This window comes from Suillus paluster (assembly GCF_016628075.1).
Source record: "Suillus paluster strain FC165 chromosome Unknown EDB91scaffold_203, whole genome shotgun sequence".
Taxonomy (NCBI): domain Eukaryota; kingdom Fungi; phylum Basidiomycota; class Agaricomycetes; order Boletales; family Suillaceae; genus Suillus; species Suillus paluster.
Genome location: NW_024537763.1, coordinates 1 through 22,739, shown reverse-complemented (window position 1 = coordinate 22,739; position 22,739 = coordinate 1). Strand labels below are relative to the sequence as shown.

General features: G+C 44.5%; 4 protein-coding genes across 4 annotated transcripts; 1 reads left to right on the top strand and 3 right to left on the bottom strand.

The window, feature by feature from the left end:
* The first annotated feature begins 832 nt into the window (after positions 1-832).
* On the top strand, positions 833-1,210 carry EDB91DRAFT_1176524 (uncharacterized protein). The gene has a single exon (XM_041320391.1). It carries the CDS (start codon positions 903-905, stop codon positions 1,140-1,142), a length of 240 nt encoding a protein of 79 aa, XP_041169212.1. The 5' UTR covers positions 833-902; the 3' UTR covers positions 1,143-1,210.
* A 1,774-nt stretch (positions 1,211-2,984) lies between these two features.
* EDB91DRAFT_299842 (uncharacterized protein) lies at positions 2,985-3,614 on the bottom strand. The gene is made up of 4 exons (XM_041326767.1): positions 3,500-3,614; positions 3,421-3,441; positions 3,297-3,362; positions 2,985-3,240 (listed from the first exon to the last, which is right to left on the bottom strand). The coding sequence occupies exons 1-4, from the start codon at positions 3,578-3,580 to the stop codon at positions 3,130-3,132; spliced, it is 279 nt and encodes a 92-aa protein (XP_041169211.1). The 5' UTR covers positions 3,581-3,614; the 3' UTR covers positions 2,985-3,129.
* Positions 3,615-16,360: 12,746 nt separating this feature from the next.
* On the bottom strand, positions 16,361-18,562 carry EDB91DRAFT_1088518 (uncharacterized protein; the record flags this gene model as incomplete). The annotated part of the gene is made up of 7 exons (XM_041316463.1): positions 16,361-16,648; positions 17,074-17,380; positions 17,796-17,856; positions 17,881-17,935; positions 18,115-18,228; positions 18,382-18,474; positions 18,536-18,562. The coding sequence occupies 7 exons, from the start codon at positions 18,560-18,562 to the stop codon at positions 16,361-16,363; spliced, it is 945 nt and encodes a 314-aa protein (XP_041169210.1).
* Positions 18,563-21,632: 3,070 nt separating this feature from the next.
* EDB91DRAFT_1088516 (uncharacterized protein) lies at positions 21,633-22,172 on the bottom strand (the record flags this gene model as incomplete). Its single annotated transcript, XM_041316462.1, has 3 exons — positions 21,633-21,904; positions 21,962-21,997; positions 22,085-22,172. 3 exons carry the CDS (start codon positions 22,170-22,172, stop codon positions 21,633-21,635), a joined length of 396 nt encoding a protein of 131 aa, XP_041169209.1.
* Positions 22,173-22,739: the final 567 nt, after the last annotated feature.

Below are 22,739 nucleotides of genomic sequence, written 5' to 3'. Positions count from 1 at the left end.
TGCCAGTGGTGCAGACTCCAAACCATCGGCGGGTGTGTAAGAGTCTTCATACTGTTACTTAGACGTAGTGCCACATACCAAACTAATAATGATATGTTCTTATAATTGCGTGTCTCTAGTGATGTGCACGGCCCGGCTTCAAGCCCTGGGCCGGGCCGGGCTGGGCCCAAATAGGCCGGGCACTCACTCCGCTGTCGGAAATGTCCGCGACGACGATATACCGCCTGTTCATACCACGAGTGGCATTTGCGTTTGTCTGCAACTGTCGCTGCTTGTCTGTACTACTTGTCTGTACTTGTCTCTGCTGTCCTGCGCACGTTTGCGCCTGGTGATTGTCTTTTCGTTCACCCGAGACTCATTTGCATTCATTTCCGCTTGTTCATGCAATCTAGGTGCGTCTTTTTTCACTTATCTATGTATATATGTACATTGCTGACAAGTATCTACATATCTATTTGTGAAGTTGTGTACATTTACTTTTTTGCACTTCATTGCGGCCACTTCGTGTGCTTGCGCACATCTACGCTTGTCTTTACGTGTCTCATGATAAAATTCCTTTTTCGCACTAATGTCCACTGACTTATATGTATGTAGCTTGAACTTGGAAGTTGGGAGTCCCAACATTGATCTAAGCCGCACGTGTCTTCGACACTTCTCGCACTTGCCCGGTCTGTGCGCTCAATCACCGTTTTGCCTCTTACCAAGCACTCAGCGCAAGATTTCAGTGTCCAGAGGCAAAGTAGATTTCAACTACATCACTCGCTAACGACACCCTGCATTTCCGTCTAATTCATCTACAACGCCAAGGTATGCCCGCTGTTTCTGCTAACGTCCTCTCACAATCATTCTCCGTCTAAACCGCTTCTGAAAATCGCAAGACCCGTCCGTAGCCACCTCCGAATATGTACAATCTATTTAGACAGCTATTTCTTCCTCTCTTGATTCGAGCAGCGATATCTCTAAAGACAAGACGAAGATGGATGATAACTCACCTTCCACACACGGACACAACGAAAAGCAGATCCCAGACCTTTCTGATGGATGGAAACTTACCTCAGATGCCCGCGTTCGGCGTTGGTTCACCTTCTTCTGCGGCTTCTTTCTCAGACAGCCTGATCTCGAGGAATTGTGGCAGGAGGTGAGAAAGGCAAACGACTTGGAAGAAGTATAACGAACGCTTGCGCGATACGATGATGGGGATCCAAGAGGGCATGAGTCTACCGTTCATTTACATTCTGTCTTGCAAAACTGACTTGTCCGTTTTCACAGCAATCGCCGGTTATGGTTGCGGATATTATACGCGTGCTGTTTCCACCCATTCAAAACCTCGACTCCATTTCCAGCATGGTTTATTACTCGCCGATACTCTTGTTGATCCAGTTCTCCTGCATGGGAGTGTGTTACATGGCGTACGTTCAAGTTAGCCAGCGCGATGGTGGAGGTAATTGACGATGCTAAACAGGAGGTAGGGAACTTTTCGAAACACAGCACTGGCACTGACTATAAAACTTCGCTCAGTGCCAGCAAGTATCCAAGTTGGTGGTATCGAAGGTCCTGTGTCTCGCCGGTTGCTTTCGCACGATGCAGCTTACTCATTGGCGTTCCTCGCACGCGGACGGTAGGCTCTTCTGTTTTGGATTTAATTTTGGTTCTGACCTGTTGTAATTTTACTAGGTCTCTGTATGGTTGCTCTGGGGGTGAATGGCTACATCGCCATTTGGGTGGCCATCATGGTCGGCATACTCTTAGACGCGGCTTCTATGAAGAACGAGCCAAGGATCAAGCCGGCGTGTAGAGCGGTTTACCTGTGGTGTTTTTTTGGTGACATCCGCAGTATTCATACAAACCAAATTTTGTAGATGTTCAATCGATTTGTACGCTTCGAACCAACGGTCCGTAGCTGTCCCCCTTTCTCCCCTTGATTCTACCATCTACACATTCACTGTTAGGCTCAAGCTGCTGGGGCAGAAATTACTTGCAATCATGTATGCATGATGAGCTTGCTCTCGGCTACATCAGTTCAACGTCGGAATGATATGTGTACTTCGCAATATCCGGTAGTCACACTAGCACTGGCGCAATCCGCGATATGTATCTATATCATATAAGTATGTCACATACTGAAAGTGCATGCTTGAGTAGCGCTGTGCTCGAAGCTCGATTGGATTTTACATGTAGATGTCTCTGGTCAACAGTATTTCGAACCTTGGCCATAACACTCTGGATCCACAACGCCCACGTGAGTAGCCTGCTGTTCTCGCTGACTTTCTCTCAGGATTCTTCTCCTTCTAAACTGGTTGTAAAGCTCCTGAAAGGCATATCATTGTGAAGTTTTAAGAAGCTATGTGACATTGCGCACGACGGCTTCTTGGAGCACGCTGACGCGTGTGTTAATGAGCTCCAAAAACACGTTCACGTAACGTTCCGCCGCGCTCCCAATGGAAATAGTTTTCTGACCGTTGGCTTTGATGTTCCTCCGTATAAATTCGACGTCGACCACTGACGCATATATCTGCCCGGAATGGTCAGCGTCTCAAACGAAGAGAGGCTCGGACTAGGAACGAGGGAGAAACTCAGTCTTCGATTGAAGGACTAAGGGGAGACGATTCCGAAGGAAGAGGAATAAGAAGGCGTCGTTGAGACGGAGAACGAAAAGACAACGTGTAGGATGAGTGATAGTGTATGTAAAATGAAACGTGTATGGAGAACATGTTGTGATACTCATACAGCGGTGCTTTTTTGTTTTCTCCCATTTGTTGTCACTGTAGGTTAGCCTCATGTTGAACGATTCATGTAATCGAGGTATGTCTATTGGCTTGTACTTTTGATTGACATACATGTTTCCTGATGATCTACGAAGATTTCGGTGATTTAAACGTTGAATGCTCGAACGTTCGAATATTCTCCCGAGATATCAGGATCATTGGGATGTAAGCATGCTGACGATCAAGTACCCAGAAAGTGATTCGCAATACATACTGATATCCTCGTTTGCGTAATACACTAGCTTAAATTGCTTTACAGAATTTCCAAGTGGCGATTCTGCCAGTTCCACCAGCACAACTGACAGAATCGGATTTCCAGCGTAACCTAGAGTCGTTCAACATACGTGTCGTACCCGGACGTCTTTTACCCTCCGCCCCATATGTACCCGGAATCCGACCTCTTTGTCTCGAACCCAGAGGTCAGCTCCGTGTCCCTCTTTGTGTCAAACCCGGACGTCAGCTCAGTCTCTCGCGCCTGCGCACATTGTTGGTGAGGTCCCACGATGAGATTTGATGCGGAGCAAGGCTTACCACGACACGCTTGTCAAGTTCTGTATCTCTTATGATTGCATAAAGTGCTGATGTACCATAGCTGCCCTGCGCACATTGTATGGTGAGGTCAACATAATGACATTTGATGCGAAGAAAGGCTCACTACTTCTACGTCGCGAGCAACCTGTGGACAATGTATCTCGATGTCAACACGACAAGACTTGATGCGAAGCAAGGCTTACTGGGACTACTCCAGCGTTGACGCCCAGAAGGGCCGTCAAGCCAAGGAGAACACAGACACCAGTAGAGAGGCGGGTGAACATGATGATAGTGAGTTTATGTTAGACTAGAGAGGGTTGTTGGTGTTGTCTGATCTGTGAAGATGCTCGGTTTTTATATTCCACAGAAAGCTCCTGAGTCCTAACAAGGTGTTTTGGACTTCCATGTCAATGTGAAGGAATTTCGAAACGTATGACAGCGCTGACAGAATTGATACGAATAGTTCCGGCGGCATTCGTCACAGGAGCTCTTTGGCTGTTAATGCGTACGTACGTACAGAGCCGAAATCGACGAGGAAGGTCACAACCGAGGCACGTTCATGGCAAAGCCGATCCCCAAGTACTTATCGCGGTTCGTGCATTCGTTACAGGAGCATAGTGAGGTTTCAAATACATGTTGGAATGTAAAATCATCGGCGGGCACGGGAACACCGCCATTGGCCCACGACATATCTATTGTGCGTCATACGAAGCTGGACAATCTCTTTGCAGAAGGTTTTGAACGAACAATGGTCACTGACACATCGGCGGTTTCCGAAAATTTCCGCAAGCCAGACTTGCCAGTGAATCAAGATGGGATTGATACATAAGGGATTTTCAATTTGAATTTCGACAAGATGAATGGTGAAATGACAAAGCAAAGTAACACCTTTTGACAAAGATTTTGAATCCTATCTAAATAGATAACAATATTTGAAGTTTTTTGCTCAGGAAAATGACAATGTAAATACGAAATTTTGTAATCCAATTGCATCCATGACTAATCGGCCTAGTGCAGAAGGCAGAGGATGTAGTGAGTTACAGGTACGAGCGGACGGAAGGGACACTAGTTAAAACAATAATCTCAGTCTGTAGTCAGAACTCTTTATTACAAGTCATGTACCTAGTTAAAACAATACTAGTGACTCGTTAACTCGTTGTATCGCGTCTGTAAAATAACAGGTACTCACATCTCAGTCTGTAGTCAGAACTGAGATGCTTGTATGGACCAGCTCATAACTTTATAGTATGTAGGATGGAAATGAAAAACAAAATGATTGAGAGATGGAATATATGACTGGTATGAACCAACGTCAAAGTGTCGTTCATCCATCACTCCTTTTATTGCGCTCACACTGACATCTTGGATCGTTTGGACAGCTCAACTCATCATTTGGATCATTCGGAGTCCAACACTCCCCCTCGAGCGCAATCCAGGCTCATTTGAGCTCTGAGCTTCTGTAGACGGGGGCGAGGTAAGCCTTTAGTGAATGTGTCCGCCACATTGTCTTCGCTGGGGCAGTAGAACAATTGGAAAGTGCCGTCCTTTATGTGGGCATGGATGAAGTGGTACCAAATGGCTATGTGCTTGGTGTGGGACTGGAATTTTCCGTTCCACGCTAGGGTGATGGCTGCCTGATTGTCACAGTAGATGGGACTCAGGAGAATAGGGGGCTCATTGTGGGTGAGGAAAATAGACTCTGGGGTGATTCAGATGTCTAACAAGGGTGCGAGACTAATACTTGTCCCAAGGGGATTGCTACTGGGTAGCGGGTCCTCAAGTAAGTGTGAGGAAAGCAAAGACTAGACTCTGTCTAGCGACCCAAAGGGTTCCGGTCCTTACTAGGACTGGGAACACAAAGATGCAGAAGGTATGCAACAAGTGGAACACAACGCGCAATGAGCGGAACTAACACACAACAAGCAGAACTATGCGGAACTAATGGAACTACCGTGGAACAAACAGAACAAACAGGGAACAAACGGAACAAATGGGGAACAAACAGTACTAACGGAGGGAAAGGGAAACTATGAGCCTGCAGGAGGATGATTGGGCAAAGTTGGACCAGGCTTGTGTCTGGTACTTGCTCCAAGTTGTCGGATCTGATGTCAGGTGTTTCGAGTGGAACTCACGGAGGCGGGAACATTGCGATGAGATCAGGAATAGATTTGGGAAGATATTTTAAACAGTGAGTGGAGTACTGGGAAGTACTCTGTAAGTGGAAGTGGAGTCAGGTCTATCAAAAGGTAAAAAACTAAGATCCCATCTATTGCTATCTATATAGGAAGGGGTTCTGGAAAGCGCTATGCTACAACTGGGTGAGGCTGTGAGATAAGGAACCAGTTCCGAGTAGCAGGAGGATCCGTATAAGTATTGTAACACATATGAAATGAGATAGGAACATGTCAGTAACACGGGGAACGTAGCTAGTACTCACCAGTGAGGATGGAAGAACGGGGACAGGATGGGAGAGGACATTCTGAAAGCTAAAGGAATATAATGTGCGTAGTACGTAATTGTTCCACTGGGTTCCACTGGGTTCCGTGTAGCAGACGGGTTGGATAGGATGCGGATGGGTAGTGGAACGGTAGCGGAATGCACGGGAAGATGGTGGTAAGGCTTAGGAATTATATGGGATATGGGCCTGCAGTGGGGACATTCCCCACATCGTACAGTTCTTCAGAGAGATACTGCAGGTATAGTAGCCCTCGGGCGACAGTTGTTAGTGCTATGTATTCTGCCTCTGCAGTCGATAAAGCGATCAAGGGCTGCTTACGTGCACTCCAAGCGATGGGGCCACCATTCAGCAATACAATGTAACCTGACATTAAATGGTGATGGGGCTGGGACGCCCAGTCCGCATCAACAAATGCCTCAAGGCCTCCATCTGTGGAGCCAACTCAACTCATCATTTAGATCGTTCGGAGTCCAACAGAGGAAGCATGGAGTAAAACTGGTGCACAGACAACAGGGAGTCCTATGAATATTATGACTAATAATACATGGCAAGTGAGCCTGAAACAAGAATACCTGAGAGAAAAGACCCTGACTGCCATGAAAAAAGTAGTAATACATGGTGCGAAGGAGAAAACTTTTCGGAACCAAAACTGACCCATCAAAAGAAACTGTCTCGACCACTATACAGTATAAGAAAAGGGAGGGAAGGGTTGGGAAATGAAGTAGTTTTAAAGAGAAAGTAAAACAAGAAAAAGGTGAACAAAGTGATGAAAGAGACGCACCAAGAAACAGAATTACACTGGGACATCATGTTCTGAAGCTCATCTATGGAACAGTAAAGCCTGAAGCAATACTGGGTTTTTTGTGAATGTAGTGTTCCCATGTGTCAGAGTGCCATCGTCCGATTCTGTCATATACCTGATCCGACCGCTCTGACAATATTAATATCCGCTCTGCCTGACCTCATACTTCCCCCACTTTCCTACCACCTCCACTCCATCCGCCCTCTGCCTGACCCAGTCGGCTCCCACATCTGCTACTACAGTTCCACTCAACCGCCTCGTCAGTTACCTCCTGCATCATTTCCACCCTACTGTAAACTCCTTCCCCATTTAGGTATATACTTTCCCCATTCGCACATAACACTTACTTCCCAGATCACCGGTACTTTCTATAACCACTCGACTGACTGATCCAATGCGTACATATTGATATCCACCCCAACTTATGTTTTTCACCTGTGTCTACTTACAAATTATGCTCGGTACATAGCATCATACCAAGGACTAACTAGTCACTGCCTCCTACATAGAAGTATATAAAGACATATCCTGTACTTAGCTACTCCCCAGTCTTAATATCACTTGTCTTCCTGCTGTCTCTACTAGTGGGAATTCTCCGTAGGACTTTGCTCCCTCTCCAGACACAAGTTTACCTTGTCGTCACCTCTGACCCTCTGCTCTGACTTAGAGCTGTGCTCTAAGTATTCACTCTTACCTCTCCAACCCCATCAATCAATCCCCTTACTCCCCTCTGTCCCAATAAACTTCCTCTGCCTCCCCCACTCTGCTCCTAGTTGGATTACTGCTAGTAGCACTTACCTCCCAACCCACCAAGTGGACCAAAGTGGTCTGCCTGTCCTATGGTCGGACATGGTCAGACCCACTCCAAATTTGGGGCACATACTCGGCTAAGGTCACAGCGTAAGAGCTGAAGCCAAGCCCTGACCCCTCTGCTTCTCTGTCCAAGCACGGTCTCTAACAGATTTGCTGAATGCTGGCAGGAGGAACACCAGCTACAGCAGGAGAAGTTGTACCACCAGCACACATTGAGTGACCAGCAATGCTGATGGGAAAAAAATTGTGCAAATGGTACATAAACTGAACCCTAGAGGGAGGTTTACCATTGCTGCCCAATCAAAGGAAAGGTTGAAAAGGAAACTTGATATTGTGCATGCCTAGATACACCATGAAAGGACCAAGAGGATCATCAAGACCAATAAAACATTAAATGAGGATTTTATTTCCTTCGAAATGAATGTCCGCTTTGTCATGAGGGAGTAGAAATGAATAACAGTCAGCATCCAGATAAACTGAATGATACAGAGACAACTTGGCATAATCTTGAAGCTTGAGCTGATCTGGCCATACCAATTCACCAAGATGCATGAGTCCAAAGGAACCTGATAAGAGTTGGGCAAGCCAGAGGTGATTGTCAAAAGATAATGATCCAGGCATTGAGGCAACAACCCAAGTTAGGTCTTCCCATAACAAAGGATGCTTGCAGACAACAGGCCGCCCAAAATGGTGCACCAATCCCTTCAAGGAATGTTTCACCAGTTGAGATTGTTGAATGTCTCAGATGGAAGGACAATAGGGCTTGAGCTGGCTAACAATCCCTGAGAGATAACATTCAACTGACTGTGGCTGAATATGCTGGTACATGTAAACCACATAGAAAGATAGAGTATCAGGAGTTGGTTTGACTGGGAAATGATGAGCCATGCAGAAGGACAGATAAGAGTTGAGATGAGATGAGTAAGCACATGTGGTTGTAGTGTCAAGAGCAAAACTGAGTCAAATAGAGCATTTGAGGATGAGGTGCTCTAAAGACAAAGCCTCCCTTTTGGGCTGCCTGGCATTGGTAGATAGAGAGATCATTTTTTTGGCTGCCCCCAGCATATTCTGAGGGGGTTGAAAAGATGAGATAAGCAAGCCTGGCAAGGCTTGATAAGCTTCATTATTCTTTTAACAAGATAGATGGTTGGCAACTGTGTTATGCACCCCAGGAACATAAAAAACACGCAAATCAATATGCAATGCAAGCATAACGTCCACTATGGCCATCAATAGCCAATTGTAGGGAGGAAGAGTGCTAAGAGTGTTGAACATTGCAACAGTATTCATATTGTTGGTGAAAACCACTAGATGCACCTAAGGATGCATCTGAGCCACAGCATCAATGATGGCTGCAGTGACAGAAAGAGCCTTGAAGTAGAAGATGGTGCCTGAAGGAAAGGCTCCAGGCAGTTGAGATTGAAAGCCATGGTTTAGAGATGGGTACCAGAAACTGTCACGAATTCCTAACACAAATCATTTTTCATTTCTTGGTTTTCCTTCGGCTATGTCTCATAACCGAACTGGTCACGTGACACCTCTACCTTTCACACTATCACATCATCACCATGTCACAACTTCACCTTTTCACATTTCACCAATCACATCTCTGATCAGATCCCCTACGCCCAGGGCTAGAACCATATGCCTTCCTATCACTTAATCTCCGTCTCTGACATCATTACTTATATATCGCGACGTCATACTACGTCATGCGCAGTATCGTACGATTCTTTCTCATTGGCTGATTATTTACAGACTCAGATAACTCCGACTCAATGTTATGTATATAGGTAGGGTAGTTAACGTAGTTTCTCCTTAGACTTAACCTCTTCGTTCCTACCCAGTGTAGACTCAGACGTTCACTCTCAATATCATCTCTTGCTCTTATCCTTGACGAGTCCTAGTGGTTGTGTTAGGCCTTTACCATTTGGTGAACGCTGATCATAACATTAGGTTAAGTCTTCTTACCACTCCAACTCGAATTTTATCTTGGACACCTTGTCCTCGACAAACTTCACCCGTGCTATTCTGCTGAGAGTACTCTCGCGGATTACGTGTTTCTAACCATCTTTCCCAGACGCGCATTATACCATTTTCTTTTACGATAGTCTTTTGTAGAAGTAGACCAGGCCCTTGCCCTACGCGAGCCGCCAGTCTATAAGGAACAGTGACACTTAGGTCCTGTCTCCGCACGCCTGCAGTTAGGTCCAAGACCCTACCGACTGCACGCTACCTATCTTTCTTTCGTACTATAAAGAACGGCACTCGCGGGTCTTACAACCCTAGTTACAATTACCTTAGGAAGTTTTGGGTATTGAGAAGACCCAAATTTCACCGCGTCGCTCCTGAACTCCTTTCGAGTTCTACTTAGGTTGACGAACCGCTACACGCGCTGTATTCGCACCTATAGTCATCATAGCTCCCCCTTGGAGATCTCGTCTCATCAGAGACCGCGCCCTACAAATCCACGACAACGATACCTGTCGGGAAAACAACTGCCCTTTCCTTCATGTCCGAGCAAGATTGGAGAACAATCCAATCCCCCGCCCCGCACCACGCACCAATTCAAGGATGGCAGACACTAGGAGCAGGGCCATCGGGATCTGCAGAAAGCTCCACACCGACCCTGTCGAGGCCAGGCTCTGTGGTAGCGGAAGGCATCTTAGGCCCTCAAGGGACTACCATCACCCACGAGAACATTTCGAATGCCATATTCACCGTAACCGCAGCATCGCGGAATTCGTCTCTCTTTTCAGACAAAAAATCGCCCACTGCCGTTTTTCCGACTACGAACTCATGCGCAAATTCCGACTCGCGTTATCCCAATGGATTAGAGATCAGTTGGCTCACATAAACCCTAGGGACAAGAGCACCCTAGAAGGAATGATTTCACATGCTCTTATCATAGGAACGAACTTTGAAGAACTGGACGATGAGAAAAAGAAGACCTGGCAGCCACCACGTCGCCCATGGGTTGAAAGAGGCCCTCTCAAACCAGTTTCTCAAGGAGGAGATGCAATGGACGTAGACGCATCAAAAACACGAGGTGGACCCCAACCTCAAGGCAAATCGGGAGACACTTTCAAGTGTTATCGTTGTGGAAAACCCGGGCACATGGCTCGTAATTGCATGGGACAGCCGATGGATACCAAAGGCAAAAAACCCGCTATCAAGGCGGTCAAGGAAGAAGAAGAAAAATCAGCGGTTAAACCAATCACGCTGGAGGATATTCAACGCATCGTGAACAAAAGAATTTTCTTGACTTCTTCAGATGAAGCTTTGAAGAAACAGGGTTTTTAGGAGGGTCGAAGTTGACTGCGAACTTAGACCAGAACAATCATTTTTCTATTCTTAGTGATTCGGCAATTATGTTTACGGAAGTATCAGAAGTTTGTTCTGGGAATAAACGAGATCATTTTTACTTGCCAATCACGTTGAAGGGAAAAAACAAGAAAGCAGAATTGGAAGCTCTAGTAGACTGCGGAGCAACGAACTTATTCCTCAGCCAAAGGTTCGTAGAAAAGAATAAAGTCACAACCAAGCAGTTACTGCGAGCACTGCCCGTCCGAAATATCGATGGAACTAAAAACTCCGCCGGACCAATCAAAAGCTACGCAGATTTGACTCTGAAAATAGGGGATCACGAGGAAGAAGTGGCCTTTCTGATCACAGATCTAGGAACCGATGATGTCATCATTGGAATAGATTGGCTACGATATCATAATCCAAACATAGACTGGAATGCGGGGAAAATGACGTTTAACCGCTGCCCAGTCAAATGCGAAGATCCCAAGGTGAAGAAGAGAAAGACCAAAACAAAAAAGCAGAAGGATGCATTACCTGCTTTATTACCCATGGAAGAAGACGATGATGAAATCACCATGGAAACTTCGATTCCTGTAGTTAAAGTACAACCTTCAACTTCGAGTGCTCCTAGAAAGGTGGAAATAGAGGAGATCGAAGATGAAGATTCACCACGAAACGTGTGGATCAAGTACAAAAGCTCAGTCGCTTCGGAGTTAGCTCAACAGGAGGAAAAGAAAAAGGAAAAGAAGTCCATAGAAGAAATGGTTCCAGAATGGCTCCACGACTATCTTAAGGTCTTCTCCGAAGAAGAATCTACTAGATTCCCCGAATCTAAGAAATGGGATCACAAGGTAGACTTCAAGGATCCTAATGATCTTCCTCCGAATTCGAAAGCATATCCCCTTTCGCCCGCAGAACATGACGCATGTGAAAAATGGCTCAAACAAGAATATGAATTAGGACGACTGCGAGATTCAGAATCTCCAGTAGCAGCTCCTTTTTTCTTTGTTGCCAAAAAAGACGGAAAACTTAGACCCGTCATGGACTATCGGAGGCTGAATGAGAAGACCGTCCGGAATGCATACCCCCTTCCCCGATCACAAGATCTTATTGATTCTCTTACCGGTGCAAGCCTCTTTTCGAAAATGGACGTTCGATGGGGATACAATAATATTAGAATGCGAAAGGGAGATGAATGGAAGGCAGCCTTCAAAACTCCTTTCGGACACCATGAACCAGTAGTTATGTACTTCGGAATGACAAACTCTCCTGCCACCTTCCAAACCATGATGGACCAAATTTTCCAAGATCTGAAAGAAGGAAAGGTCGTTGTAGTCTATATCGATGACATCTTGGTTTTCACGAACGGTACTATAGAAGAACACAGGAAGGTGGTACGAGAAGTATTGAAAAGACTTCAGGACAATGATCTTTATCTCAAACCTGAAAAATGTTCATTCGAGCAGAAGGAAGTGGAATTTCTCGGACTAATCATCAAGGATGGACATGTTTCCATGGATCCAGTCAAGGTTAAAGGAGTACAAGAATGGCCTACTCCTACCTGTGTCAAAGACATCCAACGGTTTATGGGATTCGCAAACTTTTATCGTCGTTTCATTCTCAGATTCTCGAACATTGCCAAACCCATGAACGATCTCATTAGGAAGGATGTACCATGGAAATGGACGGACAAACAAGAAAAAGCTTTCCAAACCCTTAAGGACAATTTCACATCCGCACCAATATTAGCGATGCCAGATGCCACAAAAAGAAAAAAAATCGAAACAGATGCATCTGACTATGCTACGGGTGGCGTATTGTCTCAAAAGGAAGACGATGGACTATGGCACCCTGTTGCGTTCTTTAGTAAATCTATGCAAGACGCAGAGCGAAACTATGATATTCACGACAAAGAACTATTAGCTATTATCCGTGCTTTGGAAGAGTGGAGGCATTATGTACAAGGAGCACCAGAACCGGTAGAGATATGGACGGATCACAAAAACCTTGAATACTTCATGACAAGTCAGAAGTTGACTCGCAGACAAGCGAGATGGTCTTTGTTCCTTGCAGAGTATGAATTCACACTGCACCACAAACCGGGGAGGGTCAACTACACTGCCGACGCTCTGTCCAGGAGGCCAGATCACAAAGGGGGGGTAGAAAACGACAATTCGGATCGCGTGCTTTTGAAACCCGAGTTTTTCCAAATAAAAGCCGCAAAAAGAGGTCAAGTTCTGATACAGGGAGAGCAAACGTTGCTTAAACAAATCAGAAACTGCACAGATCTAGATCCGGAAGTTCGAAATGCTATCGAAACCCTTAAGAAAGCCCCAGTACAGCTGCGAAAAGGACTAGAGGAGTGGAACACAGAAGATGGACTTATTCTTTTCAGAGGATTGGTTTATGTACCCAATAACAAAGACATTCGCCGCTCAATACTGGAAATCTTTCACGATACACCAGCAGCAGGCCATATGGGACGTGCTAAGACTCTCGAACTCATTTCCCGTAACTATTGGTGGCCGCAGATGCAGAAATGGGTCAATGACTATGTAGACGGATGCAACAGGTGCAAACAAACGAAGGTGTTACCATCTAAACCCCATGGTCCCTTAAAGCCTAATGAAATTCCCGAGGGTCCATGGCAAACAGTTAGCTGTGACCTGATTACCAATCTCCCAAAATCAGAAGGCAAAGACAGTATCCTCGTAGTAGTCGATCGATTTACCAAACAAGCTCATCTTGCACCAACCACCAAGGACGTTACTTCAAAAGGAATCACGGACTTGTTCCTCAAATACGTATGGAAACTGCATGGAACACCGAAAAAGGTGATCTCCGATCGAGGAACACAATTCGTATCCAAATTCATGCAGGAAGTCTCAAAAAGACTGGGAATCAAATGGTCCATGTCAACTGCATATCACCCACAAACAGATGGACAGACAGAACGAGTAAACCAAGAAGTTGAACAATACCTTCGGGCGTTTACGTCTTATCATCAGAACGATTGGGTATCATGGCTTCCTATTGCAGAATTCACGCACAACAACTCTATTACGGTAACCGGACATTCTCCCTTCAAATGCCTCTACGGTTATAATCCCGAATTCATCATCTCCCCTAATTCCTCCAACACCGTTCCATTAGCCGATCAAAGAGTAGCAGAAATGAGAGAAGCACAAGAGGAAGCGAAGGCAACGCTAGAAATCGCCAACGATCGGATGAAACGTTTCTATGATCGGGGAGTAAAAGATGCACCAGTTTTCGAAGTAGGACAAAGGGTTTGGCTAGACGCTAAAAACATCAGACAACGACGACCGAGTCAGAAGTTGTCGGATCGCCGCCTTGGTCCCTTCGAAATACTCGAACGAATAGGCGAATTGAACTACAAGTTGAAATTACCGGAATCCTATCAAATCCACCCGGTTTTTCATGTAGAACTACTCACTGCTCACAAAACCTCGTCGTTAACAACTCGCATTGCACCAGAACGTCCACCCCCTGAAATCGTGGAAGGCATGCAAGAATACGAATTAGAAGCAGTGATAGCCAGCAGAGTGCGACGAAACCGATTGCAATTCTTATCAAAGTGGAAAGGATATCCATTAGAAGAAGCGACATGGGAAAACGAAGAAAACCTAAAAAATTCTCCAAGATTAGTCAGCGAGTTTTATGCGGCAAATCCTGATGCACCTAAATCGCGTCGAATTGCAAGCGCAGTCATTCCAATATTACAAACTCCTGGTTTCTTGGAATGGAGACAAAAAAATATTCGACCATCCTATGTTCGCGAGGACACTCACCCTAAAGAGGGGGTAATGTCACGAATTCCTAACACAAATCATTTTTCATTTCTTGGTTTTCCTTCGGCTATGTCTCATAACCGAACTGGTCACGTGACACCTCTACCTTTCACACTATCACATCATCACCATGTCACAACTTCACCTTTTCACATTTCACCAATCACATCTCTGATCAGATCCCCTACGCCCAGGGCTAGAACCATATGCCTTCCTATCACTTAATCTCCGTCTCTGACATCATTGCTTATATATCGCGACGTCATACTACGTCATGCGCAGTATCGTACGATTCTTTCTCATTGGCTGATTATTTACAGACTCAGATAACTCCGACTCAATGTTATGTATATAGGTAGGGTAGTTAACGTAGTTTCTCCTTAGACTTAACCTCTTCGTTCCTACCCAGTGTAGACTCAGACGTTCACTCTCAATATCATCTCTTGCTCTTATCCTTGACGAGTCCTAGTGGTTGTGTTAGGCCTTTACCATTTGGTGAACGCTGATCATAACAGAAACTCATACTGGTCCCTGAGGCATCAGTGTAAATGGTAGGTGTAGCCTGGGACATATGATGGAAACCCCAGGAAAGTGAATGAAGTACACCCCATCAGAGGTGACAAGATGGTGAATGACCCACAAGAGTTCCCAGACAACATCTCGACTAACCCAAATTAAGGCCCTTTGCTCCAGCTTGCCTGCAGTTTTGGCATACAATGCCGAAAGGCCAGGGCAAAACAAAGGATAAACATTGAGTGCCCAGTTAAAATGTTTAGAAAGACGCTGAAAGTTGCATAACAAATGACACATTCCTTGTATGGCAAAACTCTGAAGAGCTTCCACAAGATCCAGATGTGACTGGTCTGACATTCTAACACATATGAGATTAGGGTCAATGTTGAAACTGATAATGGGCAACTCCTGTCCGAAGATCTGTTTGCACTCCTTATGAGGAACACCAAGCCAATCCCACAAACAAAGGAGTTTACAGAGATTGTGAGGCAAAATCTTGCAATACAGTCCATACATCTCCATCTCCTCCTTCTGTTGAAAGGAAAATGAGGATTTTGATGATGGTAATCCAGATTATGAGAGCCATGAAGGCATGATAGATTCACTGGGAAGCTCATCCACCAAAAACATTGTGATGATCAACAAACACTTCCCTTCAAAGGTGACTATCTGCTTTACCTGACAAAGTGGATGCATTGGCAGATGACAATAAGCTTCAGAGACATCAACTTTCCAAAGCTGCAAGCTGCCACCACAAATGGGACCAACGGTAGTGCTGGAGACCATTGCCAAGGTGCTGAATGTTGTTTAGAGTCACCCCTGCAATGTCATCTCAAGAGATCATTAAGTTGAGAGCATACTGCCCAGCACTATGATCTGTGACCAGATAGAACTTACTAGCTCCAGGCTTAGGTATGGCGTGCACAGGCATACTATATATTCTAGGAAGAAGATCAGGCCCAAAGGCCTCCAAATAATGACCAAGTTCAACCTCCTCCTTGTCAATCTGAGATTTTATAAAGTCTTTTTCAGCAGTAGATTTGAGAGGACAAAAGGAGTTGTCAAAAGTAAGAGGCCAATTGCCATAATGTGTATTGGAAAATGGCTAGAATCCTTCACAAAGACCCATACAAACAGATTTGACGAAATTGGGATTAGAATGGTCCAAGAGCAAAGACTCAAACTTGTCAATATTGATACAGGTAGAGACACAAAAGAGATGAGGATTGTCTGAAATGGTACAGAGAGCAGGAAAGTTTTAAAATTCACGTTCTGGAGGTTGAGGCAAGGGATTTTCCATCTTAGTCCAAAGAGTGGTCAGACTTTGAGGATGAGACCAATTACTCCAGATATTTTTTCTTCAATAGCGAGGAGACTCCACAATGACCCTATTTGGATCCTTCTCCTGTTTTCCTGAGATGTGGGAAATCAGACTTCTTGTGGGTTCTGCAATATCCCCTTCTGTCACAGCAATGCACAAAGTAACATTTGGCAGAGGACTTAAGACATGTGCTCTGATTCCACTTGTGGCAAGGTTCTCATCTCTTTCCTCCTGCACTAGCCTGATCTGACTTCCCTCCTCCATTAGAGCCTGATTCAGCAGTTGGGACCCACACCAAAGGAGGACAGAAAGGTGTATTGGAACTCTCTAAATGTGGAATGATCAGTGAGGCATAAGTATTATTGAAGTGAGACCAAGGTGCAGACTGCTTTGTTGTATTCAATGACTCAGTAATGACACAATGGTTCAAAGGCATGAAAGAGTCCTAACATGTGTGCATTCCAGCTGGTGTATTCTTCCCAGTGCTGTGGAAAGACAAAGGTGAGGGCATTAATGTATTTGGTGAAGGCAATGTTATGGTCTGGGGCAGAATGGATTCTGACTGAGGATTTGCTTGCCTGAAATGAGAGTTTGACTTTGTCATCAATGATATGGGTCTGATTAGGTTCCAAGTCCATTGAGTGGGCTGCCTCAAGGACCTTTCCCAAGTCAACAACCTTCCATCAAATAATGTTGAGCCATTGCTCTGGAGGGAATGGTGGACACCTGGGTGTGGATAAGATATCACACACAACTCCCTTGGGGTCAACTGAGAATCGCTCAAGCTGGTCAAAGGTCTGCTTGATATCCAGCACCAAAGAGGCAATGGTGTTAACCTGCTTCTTGTGCCATGGGAATTTGATGGTATCAAGCTGTCTTCTGGAACATTTGATGGATGGCTCATTCTCCTCAGAAGACTTGGAACCATCTTGTTCCTTTCTGACTCTACTCTCCACTTCTTGGACGTCATCTCTTGACTCAGAGCCTTGCCCTTCCGTTTCTTGGTTCTGAGAGGCTTGATTAAGTGCATTTCCTTGCTTAGCAACCTTCTTATTTGATCTATCAACCAAGTCAAGGATACTGACATAGACTGTGAGGGTGTCTGTGAGACTTCCCCCAACTTTAATGGAGGTTGACTCAAGAAGGTTTAGTCGGCTTTAGCATTTTCTCGTCATTGATACTGCTCAATGAGCTCATTGCTGTTACAGGGACCCTCAGACCCCTATTGTCTCCACCAAACATCGCCATCACAACCATGTCACAACACGTGACAGATGATGTCACCGGCACGTGACTAAACTGCAGAGCACAGCATGACAGTTGTTGGAGCAGGACAGCTCTGGAACCAACCTAGACTGGGATCAATAGAAGCCGCACGCTTCTCCCTTATCACCCCTACTGATACACCAGTACTGACTATCATTTATCCTATCGCTTATCATGACAGATAGCGTTATCTGACTTGGACACCTACCGCTGTGCCAGTACTATACCCTGCACCCTTACCATTGAACCGGTACTCTTATCTCTGAGTCCTTATGACTCACATAGATGCTTACCTAGTTGGGACGCTTTCTGGCTACCTAAGCCTACCCTGAACTCATAGGACGATACCTATATATACCACAGTAGTTAGACCATGTATTCTCTAACTTGATCTTCACTTGTGATATACAACTCTAGCTTCTTCTTTGAACCTTTAGTCAGTCATTCTGGATGGACAGCCTCCATTCAGTCTTCCATCGTCTTGGTGCTCCATGAAGCGGACATGGGATCGACCCTATCAAGTGCACTGTTGGAAAGCCGGGCTTTCCCATAACAATTGCATCTTTTAACACAAACTGAGTCTGAAATTCCTGATACTTGTTCTGGTCTAGTAGAAGTGGTTTGGGATGATGTGGAAGCAACTTGTGATGACCCAATTCCATTATCAGACATGAGAGATTTATTTCAATGAGAACAAAGTGATTAAATATTGACTTAAAAAGCCTCTGGCAAGATGACAAGAGGAGGTTAGAAAGACATGAGAACCCCTTACAATCATCATCTGCCAGGCAAACCTCAAACTCTGCCATAGGAGAGGAGGAGTTGGAAACAGTATTGGGAATGGTGTCACCTCCTGACAAAAAACTGCCAAGGAATAATACATGTGGCTGCATGTCCATAGTAGGACCTGATACAAGCACACACACTAGCCTGAGAAAGAGGACAGACCTTGTGCAGATTGTCCATGACAGACATGCAACTGCTTATGGCCAATTAGCTTCATATAACTTACATTCAATACAAATAAATACAAAATTTGAGTGCAGAAAATGTTCTGTAAAATATTATGTAATGACTGGCATTCCCATTTCCATTTAAACCTCAAATTTTCTTGATAGTGAAATGTGATACAGAAAATGTGAAGTTCTATGCATGGTAAAATGACATGGGGCACTGGTTGTGCATTTAGCAGGTATTCATTGCGCACTCATAAGGGATCTGTGGGGCATTCAATACATGGGCATTCAGTACAGAATGAAGTGTTTATTTGATACAGTAATGGTATGGTAATGATATCACATTGTCGTGTGTGACTTCTCTACAGACAGATCTGATCAAAATGCAAATTAATAAAAGTTGAAGGAGCAATTCCAATATCCATGGTTTTCTTCTTAATGTTACACTTAGCTATAGTAGAGATAGAACCACAATGACTCCCATCCAGAAGAATGCACTCTTGGTTTTTTTTATGGGGAGTGGCTGGGCTCAAATCTGTGATAGGTGTTACAGTAACATGAGTGTTACGTGTTATTTCATTCTTTGTTCTCTGACATGAGGTTAAACTGTCATGACTCACATGACCAATGTCATGTGACCACCAACATGTGGCTAAACTGTGCAGACTCATCTAGACCTGGCCCATGGTTACATTTCCATTTATACCTTCTTTCTTTTGATTGTGTTGTCTTGAAACATGAGAAGCTCTCACTTCTTCCCTTAGATCATAGAAGCTGCTGCTTCTATCTAACTCTATGTCCTACCCTTGCCCTTACCATTCAACCGGTACTTTTTACCCTTTCCTGACCATGACTCACCATACCCTGTACCCTTACTGTTCAACCGGTTCTGACTCATACTTACCCTGAACCCTTACTAATGCTTCAGTAACATTACCTACATATATATACAGGTCTTCTTGTAGATATATTCTTTAACTTGAATCTACTCTATTCTCATCTTGTACTTATCTTTGAGTCTGAACTTCTCTTGCCTAAGAGAACTCCCTTAGTGCAAAGAACCATCTTCTCTTGAGACGATACTCTTGAGTTGAACTCTGTTCTCTTGGATCATATCCTTGAGAATCTCAAATTGACTCTATGCAAGTAAGGGCCTCAACCCTTACTCAGACTAAGCACAGGCAAGCTCCTTGCTGGGCTAGTGCTGAAAAGTCATGCTGTAAACACCCCTTGCTGGGTTTAGTGCTGCTGGATCTCATCCAAGAGGTTTCGCGTAACAACAGGTATGTGATAGTGCTGAATCACAGTGCCTGCACCATTTGATGAGCAGAACACTGCAACACAACCCTTAGGGGCAGGTCCATTCTGACCAAGGAAGGGATCAGGACAAGCCATCGACACAAATTGATTGCATAGCCTTCCTCTCATGAAGGAGGGTGAGACTTTCAGCATTGTATAATACACAGTGAACTTGGAAGAAAATTCCTTGTTCATCAGCCAAGCCAGCTGACCTAGAATGAAATAAGGGTGAATGTTGTGATGCCTCCATAGAAGGACTCACCCTGTTTCTCCATTTGACAATCAACTCTATCGAGAGTATTGTCAGTATTAACAGTCCAGGGGTTGGGTTTGGCAGTCAAAGAACTAGGATTGACACTGGGAAAAGGATTTCCAGCCTTGGGGCTGGTGGTCCAGGTGGTCCACATAGATGATGATGTGCTGAGATCTGGGATGGAAACTGATAAGCTAAAGGGAACCTTTTCAGGTGAGGGGGTGACACTTTGAGGTCATGGGGCTAAGTAAGATTTTCTCTGCATCTTGCAAAAATGCAACATGTCTATTTGACAGCTCTAGACTCGACCTGGACTATTGGATATATTTCCTTTTATATTGTCCTTCCTTTGATTGATTGAACCTTAAACATAGAAGCTGCTGCTTCTCTCCTTATCTCTTATTATCTCTGAACACTTACCGCTGTGCCAGTTATGACTCACTCTTATCATTGCCAACTGACTGGTAACCCTTATCACTGATAGACCTTATCACACTTATTGCTGATAGCGCTTATCTCTGACTCGACCATACCCTTAGACCTGGTCACTTTACCTACCCTGAACTCATAGATGATTCACTATATATACCCAGTAGTTAGACCATGTATTCTCTAACTTTATCTTGACTTGTATTTGACCTTGACTTGGCTTCTGGTATCTTAGTGGTACTGGATTTTATCCTGATTCTGTGATGAGACCATCACTTAGTCTTACCAATGGTCTGCTGGACAATACTCTGTATCCAGTGGACTATGATGTTCTGGTAATGACAAGCCTCTCGGCTTACCATTACTGAACGTGGTGTGGCCTCTCTTAAGACACATATGCAGTGTCCTCTGCATCCAGTGACTCCTTGTGGGTCAATGTGGAAGAGATCCCATCAAGTCTACTGTTGCTCAGCGGTGCTGAGTATAACAGACCACCACCAATTCCCTCACCATTTTGAATGTCAACAGGTAAATTTGTACAATGAACCATTACCAGATATCCTTTAACAGTACCATGTGTATACAGCTTGGTCTTGTCTGTATATAATATGAAACAAAGCAGGGCAGCATTGAGACCTGGCAAGAGATGAGACTGATTACATAGACATGATGATTGCACATATACACGAATATTAAACATAATGACCTACTTGGATATCCCACCACCAATCACCTGTCCACGGTTCATTAAAGAAGTGCTCATAGTTGGCTCCATTGTGCTTGTAGATGTATTGGGCATCCCAAACAAAATGTGGTGCAAGTAGTGGATCATCCAAGACATCAAGGGCCCAGTCCCATATCGGCCTTGCATGTACCTTAAAGACTCATTGTTCCTTCTTGTAGGGCACTGTGATCTCATGTTTGGTAAACTAAACAACAATCTAAATAGTCAGACAAGCATTGTGTGTTTTAAAAAGAAAAGAACACATACTGGTGTCAACTCGACTGCAGCATTATCTAATGCCACGCAGAGGTTGGCTTCATTTTTCAGTGTAATTTGAGTGTCACCCTGTACTATGCAGGTGATAAGACTGAGGAGCTTGTCTACCTAGCCCTTATTGAGGGCAGCTTCAAGTGCAATTTCAGAGAACTCAAAGTCTCCATGTGATTGGAATGGATGCCAAGGTTCCTTGTCTGCAGGAGGTGCTTTATGTGCCTCTGGGGCAACACTGAACTCCTCAAATGTTTGGAGTAGAGTCTCATGGCCAGAATGGGGGTGGATCTCAGTTTTGAACTCATGAGGGTATTCAATGTGCACTGTGAGCTGAGGTGGGATATTTTCAGGACCAGTATTACTGGCCATGCTAGCATCAGATAAGACTATTTACGGTATAGACAGTTGTCAATCAGTTGAGAAACAAAGAGAGAATTACATACCTGGACTCCAAACACCCTCATTTCCAGCGTAAAATGCTGTTTAGTTGTCCAGACCAGCTATAGGTGTTGAGTTGAAGTGTCAGAGTGAACATTAATCTGTCAAAATTGAGTGAACTGATGTACCTTGCCCCATGTCAGCTTGTGGTTCTGAGTTTTCAGCTAACAAGTCATCCACAATGAGGTGTGACAGACCAGCTGCTGCTAAGGCCATTGCTCATCAAGTTTTCTTGTGGTGTGCTATTTAAGATTGATCAGAATCAAATTTAAATATGTCAGTGAAAGAAAGCAAGTGATGGATGACTTTAAGGACTCACCTAGAGCTGATCACTGATTGCTGATCTCTCTCAAACTCCCACTGAAGGCCTCTTGACCTTCTGCATTGCGCATCCTGCACATTGGTTTGTGTTACTTGATGCCTTGGGACTTATACATCTTCCCGCAATGCAGGCACTGAAACCCACTAGTTAGCATCTTTTCATTGTAATTATACTCACCCTGACTTGAATGGTTTGAAGCCATGATTCAGACTATAAGACAGAGTTAAGGACAACATGCACACATTTGTGTACAGAACAGTCTAAAAGAAGACATTGAGTTGAACTGAAGGCAATGAAAATGACAATTATTACTACTGATTCATATGTGACAGTAACATCAAGACATTGATTCCATCTTGCAAGGTCACATGATAAGATTCATCACAATATGTAACAACCTCTGGCAAATCCCTATATTTTCTTCTGCTGACCTTAAAATTAAAAGGGACTTACAAGAAATA

Bases quoted from the DNA above. Each gene is read 5' to 3' on its own strand.
- EDB91DRAFT_299842 (XM_041326767.1), bottom strand. From the start codon at position 3,580: ATGTTCACCCGCCTCTCTACTGGTGTCTGTGTTCTCCTTGGCTTGACG. The intron at 3,442-3,499 runs GTAAGCCTTGCT...CATTGTCCACAG, and splicing joins TCAACGCTGGAGTAGTCCCA to GTTGCTCGCGACGTAGAAGT. The intron at 3,363-3,420 runs GTGAGCCTTTCT...CAATGTGCGCAG, and splicing joins TTGCTCGCGACGTAGAAGTA to GGCAGCTATGGTACATCAGC.
- EDB91DRAFT_1176524 (XM_041320391.1), top strand. From the start codon at position 903: ATGTACAATCTATTTAGACAGCTATTTCTTCCTCTCTTGATTCGAGCA.